This window comes from Platichthys flesus, chromosome 2, assembly GCF_949316205.1.
Source record: "Platichthys flesus chromosome 2, fPlaFle2.1, whole genome shotgun sequence".
NCBI lineage: Eukaryota > Metazoa > Chordata > Actinopteri > Pleuronectiformes > Pleuronectidae > Platichthys > Platichthys flesus.
In genome coordinates, this window is record NC_084946.1 from 20623 (window position 1) to 39135 (window position 18513).

The window sequence follows — 18513 nt, forward strand, 5'->3', positions numbered from 1 at the left end:
TTATTGTGTACCAGGAAGGTCAATCCAGGACAATTTGTTTTTAATGAGAGACATTTTTGATTTATGTACAACAGATAATATTAATATTGGCATTATTTCCATCGACCAAGAAAAAGCCTTTGATCGTGTCGATCGGTCCTTCCTGTTTGCCACACTGCAGGCTTTTGGTGTCGGGGAGCACTTTCTGTCCTGGTTGAAGTTATTATATAATGATACATGTTGTGTGGTGAAGGTGGGGGGAGGGCTGAGCAGGCAGGTACCAGTCAAAAGAGGGATCAGGCAGGGCTGTCCAATATCAGGCCAGCTCTACAGCGTGGCCATCGAACCTCTCCTGTGTCGCCTCAGAACTCGGCTGAAAGGCCTGCGTCTGCCAGAGCTGCCTCAAAGTCCCCCTATAATAATATCAGCTTATGCTGATGATGTAAACATTCTTGTCCGGGATCAGGGGGACATACAGGAATTAGAGGGCAGTCTGGCATTGTACGCAAAGGCTACGACCGCCAAGGTAAACTGGGAAAAGAGCGAGGCATGTGTGATTGGTCAGTGGGACGCAGGGAGAGTACCCCGTCTCCCTGGGAACCTGACATGGGGAGTTAAAGGGTTAAAAGTCCTCGGTTTGTTTTTAGGCAGTGAAGAGCTAGAGAGGCAGAACTGGGAGGGAGTGCTGGGGAAGGTGCAGCTCAAGTTGTCTAAATGGAAATGGAGACTCCTCCACCGGGACTCCTGCAACAACTTCAGAGGCTGCTGGTGGACTTCTTCTGGTCGGGCCATCACTGGGTGCGGGCGTCCGTGCTGTACCTCCCTGTGGCAGAGGGGGGCCATGGACTGATAGACATCATCTCCAGGACGGCTGCTTTCAGACTGCAGGCCGCCCAGAGGCTGCTGTACGGCTCCACACGGTGCTGGACGGCTGTGGCCCGCCTGCTGCTCTGGAGAGCCGGGGGCCTCGGGTACGACAAACAGCTGTTCCTGTTAAACTCTCCACTACACAGACTGACTGGGCTCAGTCATTTTTATACCTCTGTGATAGATGCCTGGAGGACTCTCACCATCACGAGGCCTCCTGACCCCACGCCTGGGATGTGGCTCTTTGAGGAGCCACTGTTCAACAATGGTTTCCTGGTCCTAACATCCACATCCTCATCAACAACAATACAGAACAAGTTCAGGGAGGCAGGGATAGGGAAGCTGGGCCACCTGACACGGACATCACTGGAGAGGCTGGCGGAGGTGACAGGGATAAGATCTACCAGGATGCTGCGGAGCCTCGTGGACGAGGTGTGGCAGTCACTGCCCCAGCCTCTTCGGACCTTCGCCCAGAGCCAAAGCCATGCTGACCAGTGGACAAAAACAGAAGACTACCAGTTTCCTGTCCTGAATGTGAGTCCTGCAGTGGGGGAGTGGAGAGAAGAGAGCGGCCGACTGCTAACCCTCAGGACTCCAGCACTGGGCCCTTTCAACACCTCTGCAGGGAAACAGCTCTACTGCAGCTGTGTGAAGGTCCTGAACTGTCGCTCTCTTGAAGGAGTCAGGGAGTCGAAATGGACGGAGGTTTTTGGCTCAGATTATTCCCCTAGTGGCAGCTGGCGGGTCCTGTATAAACCTCCTGTGGAGAAACGGATGGCAGACATCCAGTGGAGAATTATACACGGAGCTCTAGCTACAAACAGATACAGAGCTCACCTGGACCCAAGCACTGAGGGGGGGTGTCCTTTCTGCTCGCTGCCAGAGACCCTGGAGCACTTAGTAGTGTTGTGTCCCAGGTTAGCTGACACTTTTAAACAGCTACAGGAGTGGGTGGGGGGTTTAGGAGAGGCCTTCTCGCTACCACTCTTTGTTTTTGGACCCAAGTACTTGGCAAGAAAAAAGAACTCTATGGTTTTAATGAATTTTATTTTTGCTAATGCCAAGATAGCAATCTGGATCAGTCGAAAAAACAAAATGGCGGGGGGAGGCTGGACAGATCCACTACTCTGCCTGAGGGGTTTGGTGGCAGCTAGGCTCAGAGTGAGACATTTCTAGAAATTTTTCAGCACTCAATGTTGGGCTTAAGAGTGGGTCATCGGGCTTGGCTGGTGCTGGAGATTTTTTTCTCCCATGTATTTCATTTTTCCCTAACAAAACATTTGGGACATTTCTAGGCATTCTAGCTATAATTAAAGTGCCTACAAGTGTCCCATGTAATTGTTTTACCTAACACAAAGAGTGAGACATTTCTAGGCATTTCTCAGCACTCGGGGTGGGGCTTTACAGTGGGTCCCTGGGCGTGACTAGTGCTGGAGAATTTTTTCTCCCATGTATTTCAATTTTCCCTAACAAAACATTTAGGACATCTCTAGCCATTCTTGATATAATTTAAAGTGCCTACAAGTTACCCATGTCATTTCTTTACCTAACACAAAGAGTGAGAGATTTTTAGGCATTTCTCAGCACTCAAGATGGGGCTTTAGAGTGGTCCCTGGGCGTGGCTAGTGCTGGAGATTTTTTTCTCCCATTTATAATGAAATACATGGGAGAAAAAATTCTCCAGCACCAGTCACGCCCAGGGACCCACTGTAAAGCCCCACCCCGAGTGCTGAGAAATGCCTAGAAATGTCTCACTCTTTGTGTTAGGTAAAACAATTACATGGGACACTTGTAGGCACTTTAATTATAGCTAGAATGCCTAGAAATGTCCCAAATGTTTTGTTAGGGAAAAATACAAAACATGGTAGAAAAAAATCTCCAGCACCAGCCAAGGATGGGGAGCCATTCTAAAGCCCAACATTGAGTGCTGAAAAATGCCTAGAAATGTGTCACTCTTTGTTTTAGGTAAAAAAATGACATGGGACACTAGTAGGCACTTTACGTTATAGCAAGAATGCCTAGAAATGTCCCAAATGTTTTGTTAGGGAAAAATTAAATACATGGGAAAAAAAATTCTCCAGGACCAGCCACGCCCAGGGACCCACTCTAAAGCCCCACCTTGAGTGCTGAAAATGCCTAGAAATGTCTCACTTTATGTGTTAGCTAAAAAAAATAAAAATACATGGGACACTTGCAGGCACTTTACATTATAGCAAGAATGCCTAGAAATGTCCCAAATGTTTTGTTAGGGAAAAATACAAAACATGGTAGAAAAAAATCTCCAGCACCAGCCAAGCCCAGGGACCCACTCTAAAGCCCCACATTGAGTGCTGAAAAATGCCTAGAAATGTCTCACTTTATGTGTTAGCTAAATAAAATAAAAATACATGGGACACTTGTAGGCACTGTACATTATAACAAGAATACCTAGAAATGTCCGAAATGTTTTGCTAGGGAAAAATGAAATACATGGGAGAAAAAAATCTCAAGCACCAGCCAAGCCTGAGGAGCCACTCTAAAGCCCAACCCTGAGTGCTGAGAAATGCCTAGAAATGTCTCACTCTTTGTGTTAGGTAAACAAATTACATGGGACACTTGTCGGCACTTTACATTATAGCAAGAATGCCTAGAAATGTCCCAAATGTTTTGTTAGGGAAAAATACAATACATGGTAGAAAACATTCTCCAGCACCACCCAAGCCCGGGGACCCACTCTAAAGCCCCACCCTGAGTTCTGAAAAATGCCTAGAAATGTCTCACTCTTTGTGTTAGGTAAAAACAAAAAATAACATGGGACACTAGCAGGCACTTTGCATTATGGCAAGAATGCCTAGAAATGTCCCAAATGTTTTGTTAGGGAAAAATACAATACATGGTAGAAAAAATTCTCCAACACCAGCCAAGCCCGGGGACCCACTCTAAAGCCCCACCTTGAGTGCTGAAAAATGCCTAGAAATGTGTCACTCTTTTTGTTGGATAAAAAAAAAAAAAAAAAATACATAGGACACTTGTAGCACTTTACATTATAGCAAGAATGCCTAGAAATGTCCGAAATGTTTTGTTAGGGAAAAATGAAATACATGGGAGAAAACATTCTCCAGCACCAGCCAAGCCCAGAGAGCCACTCTAAAGCACCACCTTGAGTGCTGACAAATGCCTAGAAATGTCTCACTCTTTGTGCTAGATAAAAATATATATATATGGGACACTTGTAGGCACTTTACATTGTAGCAAGAATGCCTAGAAATGTCCCAAATGTTTTGTTAGGGAAAAATACAATACATGGTAGAAAAAATTCTCCAACAACAGCCAAGCCCGGGGACCAACCCTAAAGCCCAACCTTGAATGCTGAAAAATGCCTAGAAATGTCTCACTCTTTGTGTTAGGTAAAAACAAAACAAAAAATGACATGAGACACTTGTAGGCACATTGCATTATAGCAAGAATGCCTAGAAATGTCCCAAATGTTTGTTAGGGAAAAATGAAATACATGGGAGAAAAAATCTCCAGCTCCAGCCAAGCCAAGGGACCCACTCTAAAGCCCCACCTTGAATGCTGAAACAGATGTGCACCCAGTTCCTGACCCACATGTCTCGCTCAACAACCTGGACCCAAGTCTCACCTACTTCAGAGTAGTAGATCTGGCAAATGCCTTTTTCAGCATTCCTGTTCACCCGACCTGTCAGCAGTTCTTTGCATTCACATACAACAACCAACAGTACACTTACAGCTGCCTGCCTCAACGCTACAGATGCTCCATGTTCGGTGACATGTGTTGCACTGTCATCCCCAACAACACTGCTCCTGACGGCTCCGTTTCTCGTGCCCTTGCCAGCCTCCGTGCCCTTTCGGTCGAAATGAAAGAGGCCTCTGGTGTAGATACCTCCTTCAATGATTGGATGGACAACGTGTTTGGCAAATGGAAAACGCTTATTATGTCAGGGGCAGTGTCTTTGGCTGTATTTATCGCCATACTTGTCACGTGTGGCTGTTGCTGTATTCCCTGCATGCGCACCCTAGTCAATCGTCTCATCACCACTGGCTTAACCAAAGAGATTGGCCCTACCCCATATGCTCAGTTCCCCACATTCCCCTTTACCATTGACCAAGACGATGACGCGGAGGTGTGTCCCTTGCTAGACTCTGCCCCTGCTGCCTCCACCACAATTGATCTGTAATGCCATTCCCCCCCCCAAAAAAAAGATAAATAAATAAATAAAAAGAATGAACTGTTTTGAGTTTTTGATTGCTGTGACTCCTTTAATCAAAGCCATGTTTAGACAATTTTATGAATATAATTGTCAGTTATGAATTTTAGATTGATTGCTGTGATTCTTTTGATCACAGCTACGTTTACACATTTTTATATCTGAAATTGTTAGTTTTGGAATCATTTAATTTGGTTGCTGTGTTTCTTTTGATCACAGCTATGTTTTGACATTTTATATCGTTATGTGTCATTTTTATAATCATTTGATTTGAGTGCTGTGCTTCTTTTAATCACAGCTATATTTTGATGCTTTTATATTAATAGAATTGTTTGTTTTTACATTTTTGTTTTGCTGGCTATGATTCATTTAATGACAACTATGTTTTGGCATTAAGCGCTCCAGTTCCCCAAGCAAGCACACAGAACTTGGGACACACTATACTGATACAGCCTGAAGTGCTAGCAACCTCTCAGAGCTACACCACACCCCCTCTCACACACTGATAAAGATCCTCTCGGCGGGACCTGTGAACCGACGCCGGAGTTTTAACTTTTCCTTATGTTTTCTATTTTCCTATTCATTTTGAGCATTTAACAGAGTCCACAGTGTTTAGAGGTTAATTTTGCTTCTTGTGTTACATTTTCTCTCTAAATCCACAGTATCATGCATGTGTTTCAATTAAATAAGATATGATTGCTGTGATTCCTTTAAATCACAGCTATGTTTTGACAATTACATACCTATAATTGTCAGTTTTGCATTTTGATTGATTACTGTGATTCTTTTAATGACAGCGATGTTTAGACAATTATTTATCCATAATTGTCAGTTTTGAATTTTTGATTGATTGCTGTGATTCTTTTAATCACAGCTATGTTTAGACAATTATTTATCTATAATTGTCAGCTTTGAATTTTTGATTGATTGCTGTGATTCTTTTAATCACAGCTATGTCTTAACAATTTTATAAATGCAATTGTTAGTTTAGTCGTTTTTGGTTATAGTAGCTGTGATTCTCATATCACAGCAATAAGTTGACGTTTTATTTTTTGTATAATTCCCCTTTTCCTGCCCTTTGCCTTCACTGTGATGTCCACACCTATCAGGTGTGGAAAGGGGGATTTATTGATATACACCACATACAGAACACATACACAACCCACCTCCCTGTTTCAGTTCGCACAGAGATAGTGAGTCTGACATACACCACGTACATAACACATACACATATTGACATATTCGCACACATTCCTTATACACATATTGACATATTCACACACATTCCTTATACCTTTTACTCATAGTCAACACTTTATATCACACATCTCAGCTCCCTGATTCAGTTCGCACAGAGATAGTGAGTAGACCTTGGCCCACAATATCTCCCAGACAGCACACTAACGCAGCTGCACTGATACAGCAACATTATCACCTCTGGTAACCACGACAACGGAGTGCACGTACGACATCTTCATCACGCGACATTCCGAGAGGATGAGGCACTGTCCTGTCTAGATGCAGCAGCCGCCATCTAGTTTCGACCAATCCAAGAAGAACCCCAGTCACGCCCAATATATCAATATATAATCTATGTGCGCACTCTGTTTAAGCGTCTTTTCCTGTGTAGCCTTCTGTATAGAACTAGAGACCCATGCATGTTCAATTGCTGGACACCGCGTTTTCCTGACCTGTGACCTCTGAATAAACTTGCTTAATTTCAACTTGAGAACAACGACTCCTCTCCTTTGATTTCCACACGCAACACTTCACTACGGTTTGACCGTGGTGTGGCGTCACATTTTGATGATTCGCCAAAAATTAGGGATTTATTACAACTCCTGTGTGCATTGTTCTTTCAGACTCAAACATCATACACACATTCACAGACCCGCTCTGATCAGATCCATATCAATATTGACTCATCATTACAGCGCCATCTGCTGGCTACTGGAAGTGACATGTTTAAAACTTTGATTAACTGCTTGACAATATACAGTTCAAATGAGCTGTTTATATAAAAGAACACTTCAAGGATTTATTAAGCAAAAAATTCTTATTTGTCAGTTTGCTTTAATGTCACAGTGTCAGTGATGTTAGAATCCTTGATGTCTTAGATGCAATGATGAAAGATTTATATGATCTGAAGAGAAAAAATAGTGTTTTTGACCTGAACAGATCTAAAATCAATCAATCAATCAATCAAATTTTATTTGTATAGCCCATATTCACAAATTACAATTCGTCTCATAGGGCTTTAACAGGGTGTGACATCCTCTGTCCTCAGCAAGAGTAAGGAAAAACTACTAAAAACCCTTTTAACAGGGTAAAAATACGTAGAAACCTCAGAGAGAGTCAGATGTGAGGGATCCCTCTCCCAGGACGGACAGAAGTGCAATAGATGCCACGTGTAGGAAAACATCATCAATAATCAAAGTCTCTAGCAGCATTTGATGAGGGTAGACATCCCGAAGGACAACCCCAACATGACATGCCAAGCAGTTCCGCTGCAATCATAGTCCATGGTCAGCAACCAGCAGGACCACGATCCACCATCCAGACCAGACGCCACTTCAGACCTCAGTCACCATCCACCGCCGGCCACCACGACCCATCACGAGCCACCATCACGATCCTGGTCCACCGCCCCTATATTACGCAAGTGGAAAAAAGCGGTCCTAGAAATTTTTTTTATGTGACTATTAAAGGAAAAATCTGGATCGAAGATCACTCCCAAGTTCCTGACTGTTTCATTGGAAGCAAGGGCAATGTCGTCTAGCGCAGCTATATTATTAGATAAGGTGTTTGGGGCCAAGTTTTATAACCTCTGTTTTGTCTGAGTTTAATAAGAGAAAATTGACGGTCATCCGGATTTTTATGACCTTGAGACATGTTCAAAGTTTAGTTAATTGATTACTCTGTTCAGGTTTTATTGACAAATATAACTGTGTGTTATCCGCATAGCAGTGGAAATTTACAGAGTGTGTCCTGATAATGTTTCCTAGTGCAAGCATATATAATGAGAATACAATTGGGCTGAGCACAGAGCCCTGTGGAACACCATGGTTAACTTTGGTTTTGCACGAATTGGGAGCGATCAGAAAAATACGATATAAACCAGTTAAAATGTGATGGTCAATTGTGTTGAATGCTGCACTGAGATCTAACAGAACGAGGACAGACACAATTCCCTGATCTGAGGCTATTAAAAGGTCATTAGTGACTTTTGCCAAGGCTGTCTCTGTACTGTGATTGGCTCTAAACCCTGACTGAAAGTCTTCATATATATTATTTTCCTGGAGAAACTCACACAGCTGACAGCTAGATGCCATCTCCCTCACCCTCCACACTGCACTCTCCCACCTGGACCAGAGTGACACATATGTGAGAATGCTGTTCATCGACTACAGTTCAGCATTCAACACCATTGTCACCAAGCTCAGAGACCTTGGGCTCAACATCACCCTCTGTGAGTGGATCCTGTACTTCCTGACCGGCAGATCATAGGCGGTGCAGATCGGCAGCACCACATCCTCCACCCTGACTCTCAACACAGGTGCCCCCCAGGGCTGCGTGCTCAGTCCTCTCCTGTACTCCCTGTTGACGCGTGACTGCGTGGCCATCCACAGCTCCAACACCATTGTCAAGTTTGCTGATGACACCACTGTCATCGGCCTGATCACCGGCGACAATGAGAAGGCCTACAGAGAGGAGGTTTGAGCCCTAACATCTAGGTGTCAGGACAACAACCTCCTTCTCAACGTCAGCAAAACGAAGGAGCTGATCGTGCACTACAGGAAGAGACAAGAAGTGGAACACGCCCCCCTCTTCATCAACGAGACCGCAGTGGAGCGAGTCAGCAGCTTCAAGTTTCTCGGGGTCCACATCAGTGAGGAACTGACCTGGAGCCACCACACAGACCACATCAGGAAGTCGGCCAGGCAGCGGCTCTTCTTCCTGCACAGGCTGCGGAAGCTCCACATGGACTCCAGGATTATCTGCAACTTCTACAGGTGCATCATAGAGAGGCGGTGGTCTAGTGGCAGAAACTTGGACTATTGGCAGAGAAGGTCTCTGGTTCGTCTCTGGTTCGACTCCACGGAGAGACAACAAAAGACGAACCTGGATTGATCTGTCCAAAAATACAAGAGTCTCCCTACCCTGTCTAGTGCCCCTGAGCAAGGCACCTTACTCCCCCAACATCTGCTCCCCGAGCGCCGTACATGGTCGCTCACTTCTCTGTGTGTCCTGCACCAGATGGATCAAAAGCAGAGATTCAATTTCCCTACCTGCATGAGTGTGCCTTTGCATGTCTTTGCATGTGTTTGGGACTAATAAATGCATCTTAATCTTAATCTTAATCTAGAGAGCATCCTGAATGGCTCTATCACCGCCTGGTATGGCAGCTGCACCCCCCCTGAACCATAAGGCTTTACAGAGGGTGGTGAAGTCCGCCCAGCACATCACCCCAGCCATAAACATTTTTGCCTGCTGCCATCTGGCCGACGGTAACGCAGCATCGGGGTCCGCACCACCAGGCTCAGAGACAGTTTCTTCCCCCAGGCCATAAGACTTCTAAACTCCTCTGAACTGCATATCTCCACCAAACCAGCACCGTGGCATATTTGCACTATTGCACAAATTGCACTATTGTTTTATTTTTTTCTTCATCTGTAAATATATATATTAAGATTCTATTTTATACTATTTCAATTTTTTTTATTTTTGGGGTTGTAATTACTTGAACATTGCTAGAAGAGAGCCTGTGACTCAAGCAATAGTAATCTTGAATCTTGAATCTGTTTGCCAAAAGGCATTATACCAAAGGATTATAGGTTAGCACTTTTAATCCAATCTCGACTATCAAAATGTATTTCATAAAATAACATTCTATGCAGTGTCAAATCACAAAACTTTAGCTAGACATGTTTTTTTTTGTGACATTTGGAATGATGGACCCATAATAAAATCATAAGGGAATATAATAAAATAGGGACATTATCTTTAAGTAAATTTCAAAATAAAGCAAAAATAACAAGATACTAGAGGATGAAAAACAGTAAGTTATTGCAAAATAATGTTGGACATAGGTCCCATACAACTGGTAGATACAATTTGATAGGGTTTTAATTTACAGTAGCTTTCAGGCAGCTTATTGCAACCCTAAAGGGTGCAAAATACAGTACATTGAAAAAAATGATATTCTTACTAGTTAACAACAAAATAATTGTTACCCCACACACACTCTTTCATTGCTGTAACATATTATTCTGCTCACACCATGGAGGAGCTGCTGGAAAAAAACTGCAAGAAAAAAAACATTTAATTATTTGTCAAATTTCAGCAGTGACCATGTGGTATTTCAAAAATGTTTAAGTTTTAATCTACTGAGGGAAGAACAAAACATACTGCACTGAGGTAAGGAATATTTACAGCTGACAGCACAAATCCTAACGCCATCGGGAAAAAGGACCTAAAGCGGGGAAACAAAATAGTGGGGCAGTGTTGATATCAAATAATAATGATATTCCTGAATCAAACTGGAAACATTTGTTATCAGCATCATCACGATCATCATTATTAGAGACAAAGATCGATTTGCAGGCTCGTTTTGTATTGGACAAAATTCCTACTGGGACTCACCTGAATAATAGCACAAAGCCATAACTCTCCACCAGCATTCCAATGATTGGCCAACGGCACAGCACCAGAGACACACCTCCTAGGAAGAAAAAAGAGCTTCGAAACTTGTGTCTTTGGCAGAAGAAGTGGGCCATCCTTCTAAAGCCAATGATGAATGTCAAGCCAGTCAGAAACAGGATCTAAAGGGAGTGTAGACACACAAAAAAGGAGAGGAAACATAAAAGACAATTCCACAGATTGTCTTAGTGGGAGAATATGCAAACACTCCTGTCTCTGAAAAAAACTTTTAACATATATGAGTCTAGCTTACTGTACTCTGCCCAAATAGTATGTACATTTAAAGAATTATTGGTCACAATTTTGCCCATTTGTTCTCTGATGGAGTCAGTCAGGTAAGAGCTGATGCAATATTTGATAAGATCGTCTCTTAGTAGAGTAAGTAAAAGAAGTAAGAAAGAAATCTCACCTAATCCTACCAGTATTGGACAACAAAATGAAAACGTGAGAATTGCAATGACTTGCATCAAATAAGCCTCTCCTAGAGTCAGAGACTGGCAGTGGCATGATATGGGTTTATTTGGAGAATTAGGATGTATGACAATTAACAAAATGGATCAATTAAAAATAAACTTAAGTGATAGTCATGAGATATGGATGTATTTATGTTTGGTCATTATAGACCTTGTTTAGTATGTGTGCTGGAGTAGAGCAAGGTCTCATGGGGAAGAGATTGGTGTGTCGTTTACTGGTTATATCATGAGCTAGTAGGTAGCCTCTAGTGAGCCATACCTAATTAAAACAAATATACTTAGTCTGTGATTTGTTCGTTTTGCCCTCCCACAACATGGGAAATTGGCGATGCAGATGTGAGAAGGTGAATTGAAGCAAGATTATTGATCCACTTCATTATAACAGTAAAACCAAGAGCGTTATTAATGCGTGTGCGAAATATCAATAATCAAATCAAGTCAAATTTTATTTGTATTGCCCATATTGACAAATCACAATTTGTCTCGTAGGGCTTTAACAAGGTTTGACATCCTCTGCCCTTAACCCTCAACAAGAGTAAGGAAAAGCTACTTCAAAGAATACAAATTTTAACAGGGTAAAAATGCCAACACGATCCGCCATTATGATCACGATCTGCCAGCACGATACAGGATCCGCCATAATGATCATGATCAGCCAGCAAAACACAGGTCCCGCCATTGTTATCACGATCAGCCAGCAAAATACAGGATCCGCCATTATTATCATGATCCGCCAATATGATCACAATCAGCCAGCATGATACAGGATCTGCCATTACGATCACGATCTCTGAATCACGCTCAAACATCATAATCCACAATGTGGACACAATCATAGCCCTGGTTCAGTGGACGATAAGGCATAGGGACTCCGGAGAAGGTCAAGTCACTAACGTGTATGACTGAGATTTTCATTTTGTCTGATGTGATAAGTACGGTGGCCCTGAGAGCTCAACAAACAGCAACTTAACCCTTGTATGGTATTCGTGTTTTGGTCACTCAGCCAATGTTCGTGGGTCTGGTGGACCCAATGCATTATTCGGTCTTTCAATCAATACAGCTACAAAAATTTTTGTAAAAATACTTAACAGATGTTTACTTTATCCCAATTACAAGCAATATAAACAGCATATATGGTTAATATTTGTTATTTACCCCTGTTAAATCACATTTATGAAAAAGAGTGCTTTTCGTTTTTTGTGAAAAAATGCAATAAAACAAAGAAACATCAATTACAATCAAGATATGATTGGAAAAAACGTTTTGCCTGGATTTGGGCCTGACTGCAGATGGATTTTTTTCATAGCTGGCTGATGGTCAATCTCATCCTCTTCTTCAAGCTCACTGTCAGAATCTGAATCTACAGAAACATGATCTTCATATTCTGAAAACTCTTCCCTTTCATTATCTGCCAAGGATGTTCTCTCTTCAAAAATCATTTCTAAGGCCCTCTGAGCAGGGAACCTTTTTGCCATCTTCAAGGATTGTGATAAGGAGCCCGATTGTCAAAGCTATTTATTTGTTGTATCCCGGCCCCAATTTGCATATCGGGGGCGGGATTTCCTGCAAGATCCTCTGTCTTGCATGAAACATCTATATTTTATATACAACAAGGGCGGGATACAACAAGCCTTAGAAATTATTTTTGAAGAGAGAAAATCTTTGGAAGTCAATGAAGGGAAGGGTAGAGAATATGAAGATCATGTTTCTGTCAATTCAGAGTCTGACAGTGAGTTTGAAGAAGAGGATGAGATTGACCATCAGCCAGCTACGTAAAAAGTGAATCTGTAGACAGTCCCAAATCCAGTCCAGGCCATCAGCAGCCAACATATGGATGTCAAAAAATTATGAAATTGAATGGTCTTTTTGCCCTTTAGCCACCCCGCATGGCTACCAATGTAATAAGGATGCAATCAGGGCAGACACGGATAGCAGTGACTCGTGTAGGACATCAACCCTTCTTACGAGCTTTTCATTACGAAAATCATTCTGGATTGCACTAATTTGGAGGGACAGCGTGTTTTCGTAAAAAGCTGGAATGAGATGGACGAAACCCATTTATTTCCATACTTTGAGGTTCTTATCCTTGCCGGAATTTTCAAGTCCAAAGGGGAATCAACAGAATCCCTGTGAGATGCAGGAACTGGCAGAGAACTTTAACATAAAATGTGCAGGAATGTGGGAGCAGAGGTGCTTGAAATGTACAATTTAACACTTTCTGTAGTCCTGGGTCCAGTGGACCCGAACACCTCATATGTAATGTAAATGTGTAGGGGGGGTGTGCAGTGTACAGTCACTGAAAATATGTTATTTTATATGTTCATCACAGAAAATGAGCCAAGGCCAATGAGTCTCAGGTTAAAAAAAATATTTATCGCATAATTTTTCTTTTAGCAAACATTGAAAACGGGTCCCACAGACCCGAACACCATACAAGGGTTAAGAAAACAAATGCTAGTTAAGAAAACACATGCAAGTTGACAAAACACAGGCAAAGTAAGAAAACATCTTCATCAAGTTCAAAAGACAACACATTACAAAAACGCGCAGCAAATAGACAAACGCGCTGCAGATAGACAAACGCGCTGCAAATAGTGAAACGCGCTGCAAATAGAGAAACCCGCTGCAAATAGAGAAGATACGACAACGGAAGTGTGTCAGAGGACAGCTAAAAGTGATGGACATTGCTGCCACAGCAGACACAAAAACGTCCTATACACCATACAAATTCGGTTCCACACAGGGGTCTGCCACCCGCGGTGGGCTCCAATGACTTGATAAGGTACTATCAACTCTTTAAGGTATAATGTTCACATATTATGTGACCAAACAGCCTTTTTACCTTAAAGAGCTGTTAGTACCTTATAAAACCCACTAGAGCACTTTGCTCCCAGAATTTAGGCCTACTTGTCGTCCCTAAAGTCTCTAAAAGTAGAGTAGGAGCCAGAGCTTTTAGCCATCAAGCCCCTCGGCTGTGGAATAATCCAGCACTTTCAGTTCGGGAGGCAGACACCATCTGTTCGTTTAAGAGTAGACTCAAAACCTTCCTTTTTGATAAAGCTTATAGTTAGAGCTAATTAGTGGTGCAGAACGTAACTTGTTCTATTTTATGATACATGACACACAGAGCTTCTCTTTGATTGGAAGTTTGTGGATCGCGCACTGGGGGTCGCGGTGTTGGATTCAGTGTGGCGGATTCTGAGTCATTTGGGCTGATCGTGGTGCTGGTGGCAGACCCTGTGTCGGGTTGGCATTGGGCACGGGCGGTGGACCAGGGCCGCGGTGGTGGCTCGTGATGGGTCCTGGTGGGTGTCGGTGGACGGTGACTGAGGACTGGAGTGGCGTTCTGGTCTGGATGGTGGATCGTGGTCTGGATGGTTGCTGATCATGGACTGTGATTGTAGCGGGACTGCTTGGCATGTCATGTAGGGGTTGTCCTTCGGGATGTCTACCCTCATCAAATGCTGCTAGAGACTTTGATTATTGATGATGTTCTCCTACACGTGGCATCTGTTGACTTGTGACCGTCCTGGGAGAGGGATCCCTCACATGTGGCTCTCTCTGAGCACAACCAAGAGATGTGCTCTTGGTCATTGATCGCTCTCTCCACCGACCTCTATATGCTTCAACGTGCCCGCAAGTGCTACAACGTAGCCCTAGTTGTTTTTATAATTTGCCAAAGTCAGCGTAAAAAAAGGGGCCAATATTAACCTTTTTTCTATTATAGGAAGCCAGGGGGAAGTCTCTTCAGCACGTTGTAAGATGTCGTTCTAAACTTAGAATCAACTTAGGTAACCCTGATGACCACCGGACGCGGTGGCTCTCCCTCCTTTTGGTTTAGCATACAGTGTGCGATGAGCCCTATCCAACCCGGGTTTAGCATCGAGGCCCAATAAGTCCTGCAAAAGTTACGCCACATATACCGTAGGTCGGGGACCCTCGCATCCTTCAGGCAGACCCACCATTCGATAGCTATTCCACCTGGAGCGTGCTTCCGAATCTTCACATTTCTTACTCAAAGACCCCACGTAGCAGAAGGCACAGTAGTAGCTTGTAGACTAGTTAGTTGGTTATCATGGACCTTAATGCAGCGTAGCATATCTTCGTTGGCATCCGGCTTCGCTGAGGACTCAGGCTCTTGGGACTCTCGTGGCTGCTTACTGCGACTAGACATGGCACACTCATTTTTCGCCCAGTGGACAGACATAAGAAGTTAATACAATTATGTCAACACATTCCTGCTGAGACACGTCCTACATCGTCCGTGCTCCGGAACGCCCCCAGAACGCACATATTGTACATCTTTCATTTTTATTTATTTTTTATTTTATATGCTTGTATTTCTTCTCCTGCCTGGAACTTTTGTAACAAACAGAATTTCCCCCTAGAATCATAAAGAATTTCTGATTCTGATAGTTTTTTTAAACTTAGTCTTTGAATGTTGGTATGAATCAGTGATTATGTGATGACTCTGAGAAGAGGTTTATTCCATGAAAGATTACTTACGTTCCCAAATGCCAGCAAGACCGAGTCGAAGTACAGCAGAACACCAAAGACCAGGAAAAATAAACCAAACCCGATCAGACCAATCCCAATTTCTGGAAGATACAGTTAAGATGTTTTTAAGAGGTAAGAAAATATCAACAATAAAATGTAGTTATAAAACAGTTGACAATTCCAGTTTAAACTTGAGGTGGATGTTTAACGGTTATCAGTCCTCAGTGGAATTGTTCTATTAGCTGCCCTCTCTAGAATTTCTCCAATATAACACATGGCATAAGTAAGTATATTAGAATGTATGTGTAGGCAGAACTGTGTCTTAATTAGACGGACATTGTTCTATAAGTTTCATATTTTTTCTCATTTGTTTTTATGTAACCAAAATAACAACGTGTATAACTAACTCAGTTGTACCTAACCCTAACCCTAATATTTCTACAAAGATGTGTATCTTAATGTCATGTGGCAGTTACACAGGCTCACTGTAAAAAATTATGGGAGTAACTTATCTGCAACTTTTTGGTGTTTGTCATTTTTGTTGTTTCTTAGCAATCTAGACTTTGAGTGCTGAGAAAATTATGATTCATTCATCATTCAATATACTTGTGGCAGTTGTGGCAACGAAGCAGTGTCATTCACAAAATCATAGTAAGGATTTTATTATTCTGATTGTTAATGATTCTCTCTTTTTAACTGTAGAAAATCCTATGAGGCTACACCCAAGAAAAAAAAAATATATAAACTGTATATATAATATATAAATGTTGTGTTTCTAGCTCATTCCAGCTCACAGGAATTTGAGCCAACAAACTGGAGCAAAAACAATAGGGTTCTTGCCATTTTGGGCTCAAACACTGACAAGAAAAAACTGTGGGAACACTTACTTTGGACCTCTGAGATGACCACCATGGTTATTCCTTAGGCTCCCTCTCAGAATTTGTATCGGTGTGACTTACTGAAAGGAGTGAGTATTCCCTATTCACAACTGTGACCTTTGTACATTGATGTTGTTAATGTATGAGGTGAACATTAACCAGACCAAGCACACATTGAGCCCCTGTATTGAACACTGGATATTCTTAGGTAAATGTTCAATGACCTGAGTGATGTCATTCAAAAATAAGATAAGTGTTTAAAGCTTTCATTCTTTTCTCCACAATTCTTTCTTAAAGTGATCGTTCACTCAAACACATGAAAATGCACTTGTTATCTACTCACCACTATGCCATTGAAAGCCCCGACATTCAAATTCGACTCAATTGTTATGATTTTGTAGAGTCGTCACCATTAACTTTAATTGTATAGGATTTTGCTGCAATGCTTGTTACACATGAATTTCCAAAAGTATGGTCTCAAACACTTCACCCACCCCACCAACGTCATTGTGGTGAGTATAAAATGAGTGAATTTAAATGTTTGGGTGAACAATCACTTTGTTCATCACTAGTTTCATTATATCATTTGCTTCCGCCTCACTATACTTTTAACTCTTCTGAGTTGGCTATATTACACACACACACACAAACACACCATACACCAACACACGCCTTGGGTCAGCCCTGCCCACAGTCACTCACACAGAGCAAAAACAGTCAGTGAAACAGCCTGAAGTAAAGTGATAACATTTTGGGTCAAAACTTGGACATTAGTGATGGGAAGTTCGGATCTTTTTATCGTATCGGTTCTTTGAATCTCGTTCAGTAAAATGAACGAATCTCTTTTTGAGTCATTCGTTCGTTTCAACTCCAGAGCACCCCGGTCACCTACATGCACATCTGCGAGACGGAGGTGTTCAGTTCCTGCTGGGGACCGGAGCCTCCATACCGCTGCACGTCCACCCGGACATGAACGGGAATCTACGGAGCTCCTGATCCCCACGCTGCCAGCACATCCAGCTGGCCCGCCGCATCCGCGGACACAGAGCTTAAACTGCTGCTGATACACTGACTATAACAACGGTGCATTCCTACACTTATAAAATGCAATGCAATGTGGAAGTAATCCAAGTATTCAGAATACGTTACTCAGATTAGCTAATGTAACTGAATACGTTACAGATTACATTTTTTGGCATGTATTCTGCATTCTGTAACAGAATACGTTTTGAAAGTATCCTTCCCAACACTGGAAATGTTAGACTTGAGAGTAGTAAGACACCTATATTTTAAAAAAAATTATTTATGAAATTACTTAAATGCACACCGATTTGTTATTCTTGTTTCTGTAATGAGAAGTTAAATAAAAATGTGGGAAAGAATATTGTGCAGTATCTAATATTGTGTTGGTCATATTTAAATCATTCATTACGTTTTTTTTTGGGGGGAAAGAGAGGATAAAATAAAAGAATCGCATATTAAATCTTAATCGCAATATTTGGGGGGGAGGGGGGGGGGAATCGCAATTAGATTATTTCCCCAAATCAGTGCAGTGTAATGATTTCCCGTGATAATTAAATGCCAGTATGACAATAAATGACAATTTAAAACCATACAAACTGTCATGTTTTACTGTATATGATAGAGGAGGTTTTCTTAAAAAAAATATGATCTGCCACACAAAAGCTGTCAGTCATGGCTGCTTTTTAACACGCGAAAGGGAATGAGGTAACTGTTTCCTCTTCTGAGCCTATGGAGGTCACGTGGAAAAGGATCCAAAGACTCGTATCCGGCAGATGAACGAATCGTTCACCTCACGACCGTGTCTTCAGATCAGTGTTTCGTTCTTCTGCCAACAGAGTCTTCGGATCAGTGATTCGTTCATCTGGCGGATACGAGTCTTTGGATCAT

At 42.3% G+C, this 18513-nt stretch overlaps 1 protein-coding gene across 1 annotated transcript; it reads right to left on the reverse strand.

Moving 5' to 3' along the window:
* Positions 1-10163: 10163 nt before the first annotated feature.
* Positions 10164-16734, reverse strand: golt1a (golgi transport 1A). The gene is made up of 5 exons (XM_062412149.1): positions 16612-16734; positions 15734-15825; positions 10698-10876; positions 10464-10527; positions 10164-10358 (listed from the first exon to the last, which is right to left on the reverse strand). Exons 1-5 carry the CDS (start codon positions 16634-16636, stop codon positions 10329-10331), a joined length of 390 nt encoding a protein of 129 aa, XP_062268133.1. The 5' UTR covers positions 16637-16734; the 3' UTR covers positions 10164-10328.
* Positions 16735-18513: the final 1779 nt, after the last annotated feature.

Excerpts from the sequence above, each read along its gene's own strand:
- golt1a (XM_062412149.1), bottom strand. The coding sequence starts at position 16,636 with ATGGTGGTCATCTCAGAGGTCCAAA. Across the intron at positions 15,826-16,611 it reads GGTCATCTCAGAGGTCCAAA|AAATTGGGATTGGTCTGATC; the intron begins GTAAGTGTTCCC and ends TGTATCTTCCAG. Across the intron at positions 10,528-10,697 it reads GGCTTTGTGCTATTATTCAG|GTCCTTTTTCCCGATGGCGT; the intron begins GTGAGTCCCAGT and ends TCCCCGCTTTAG.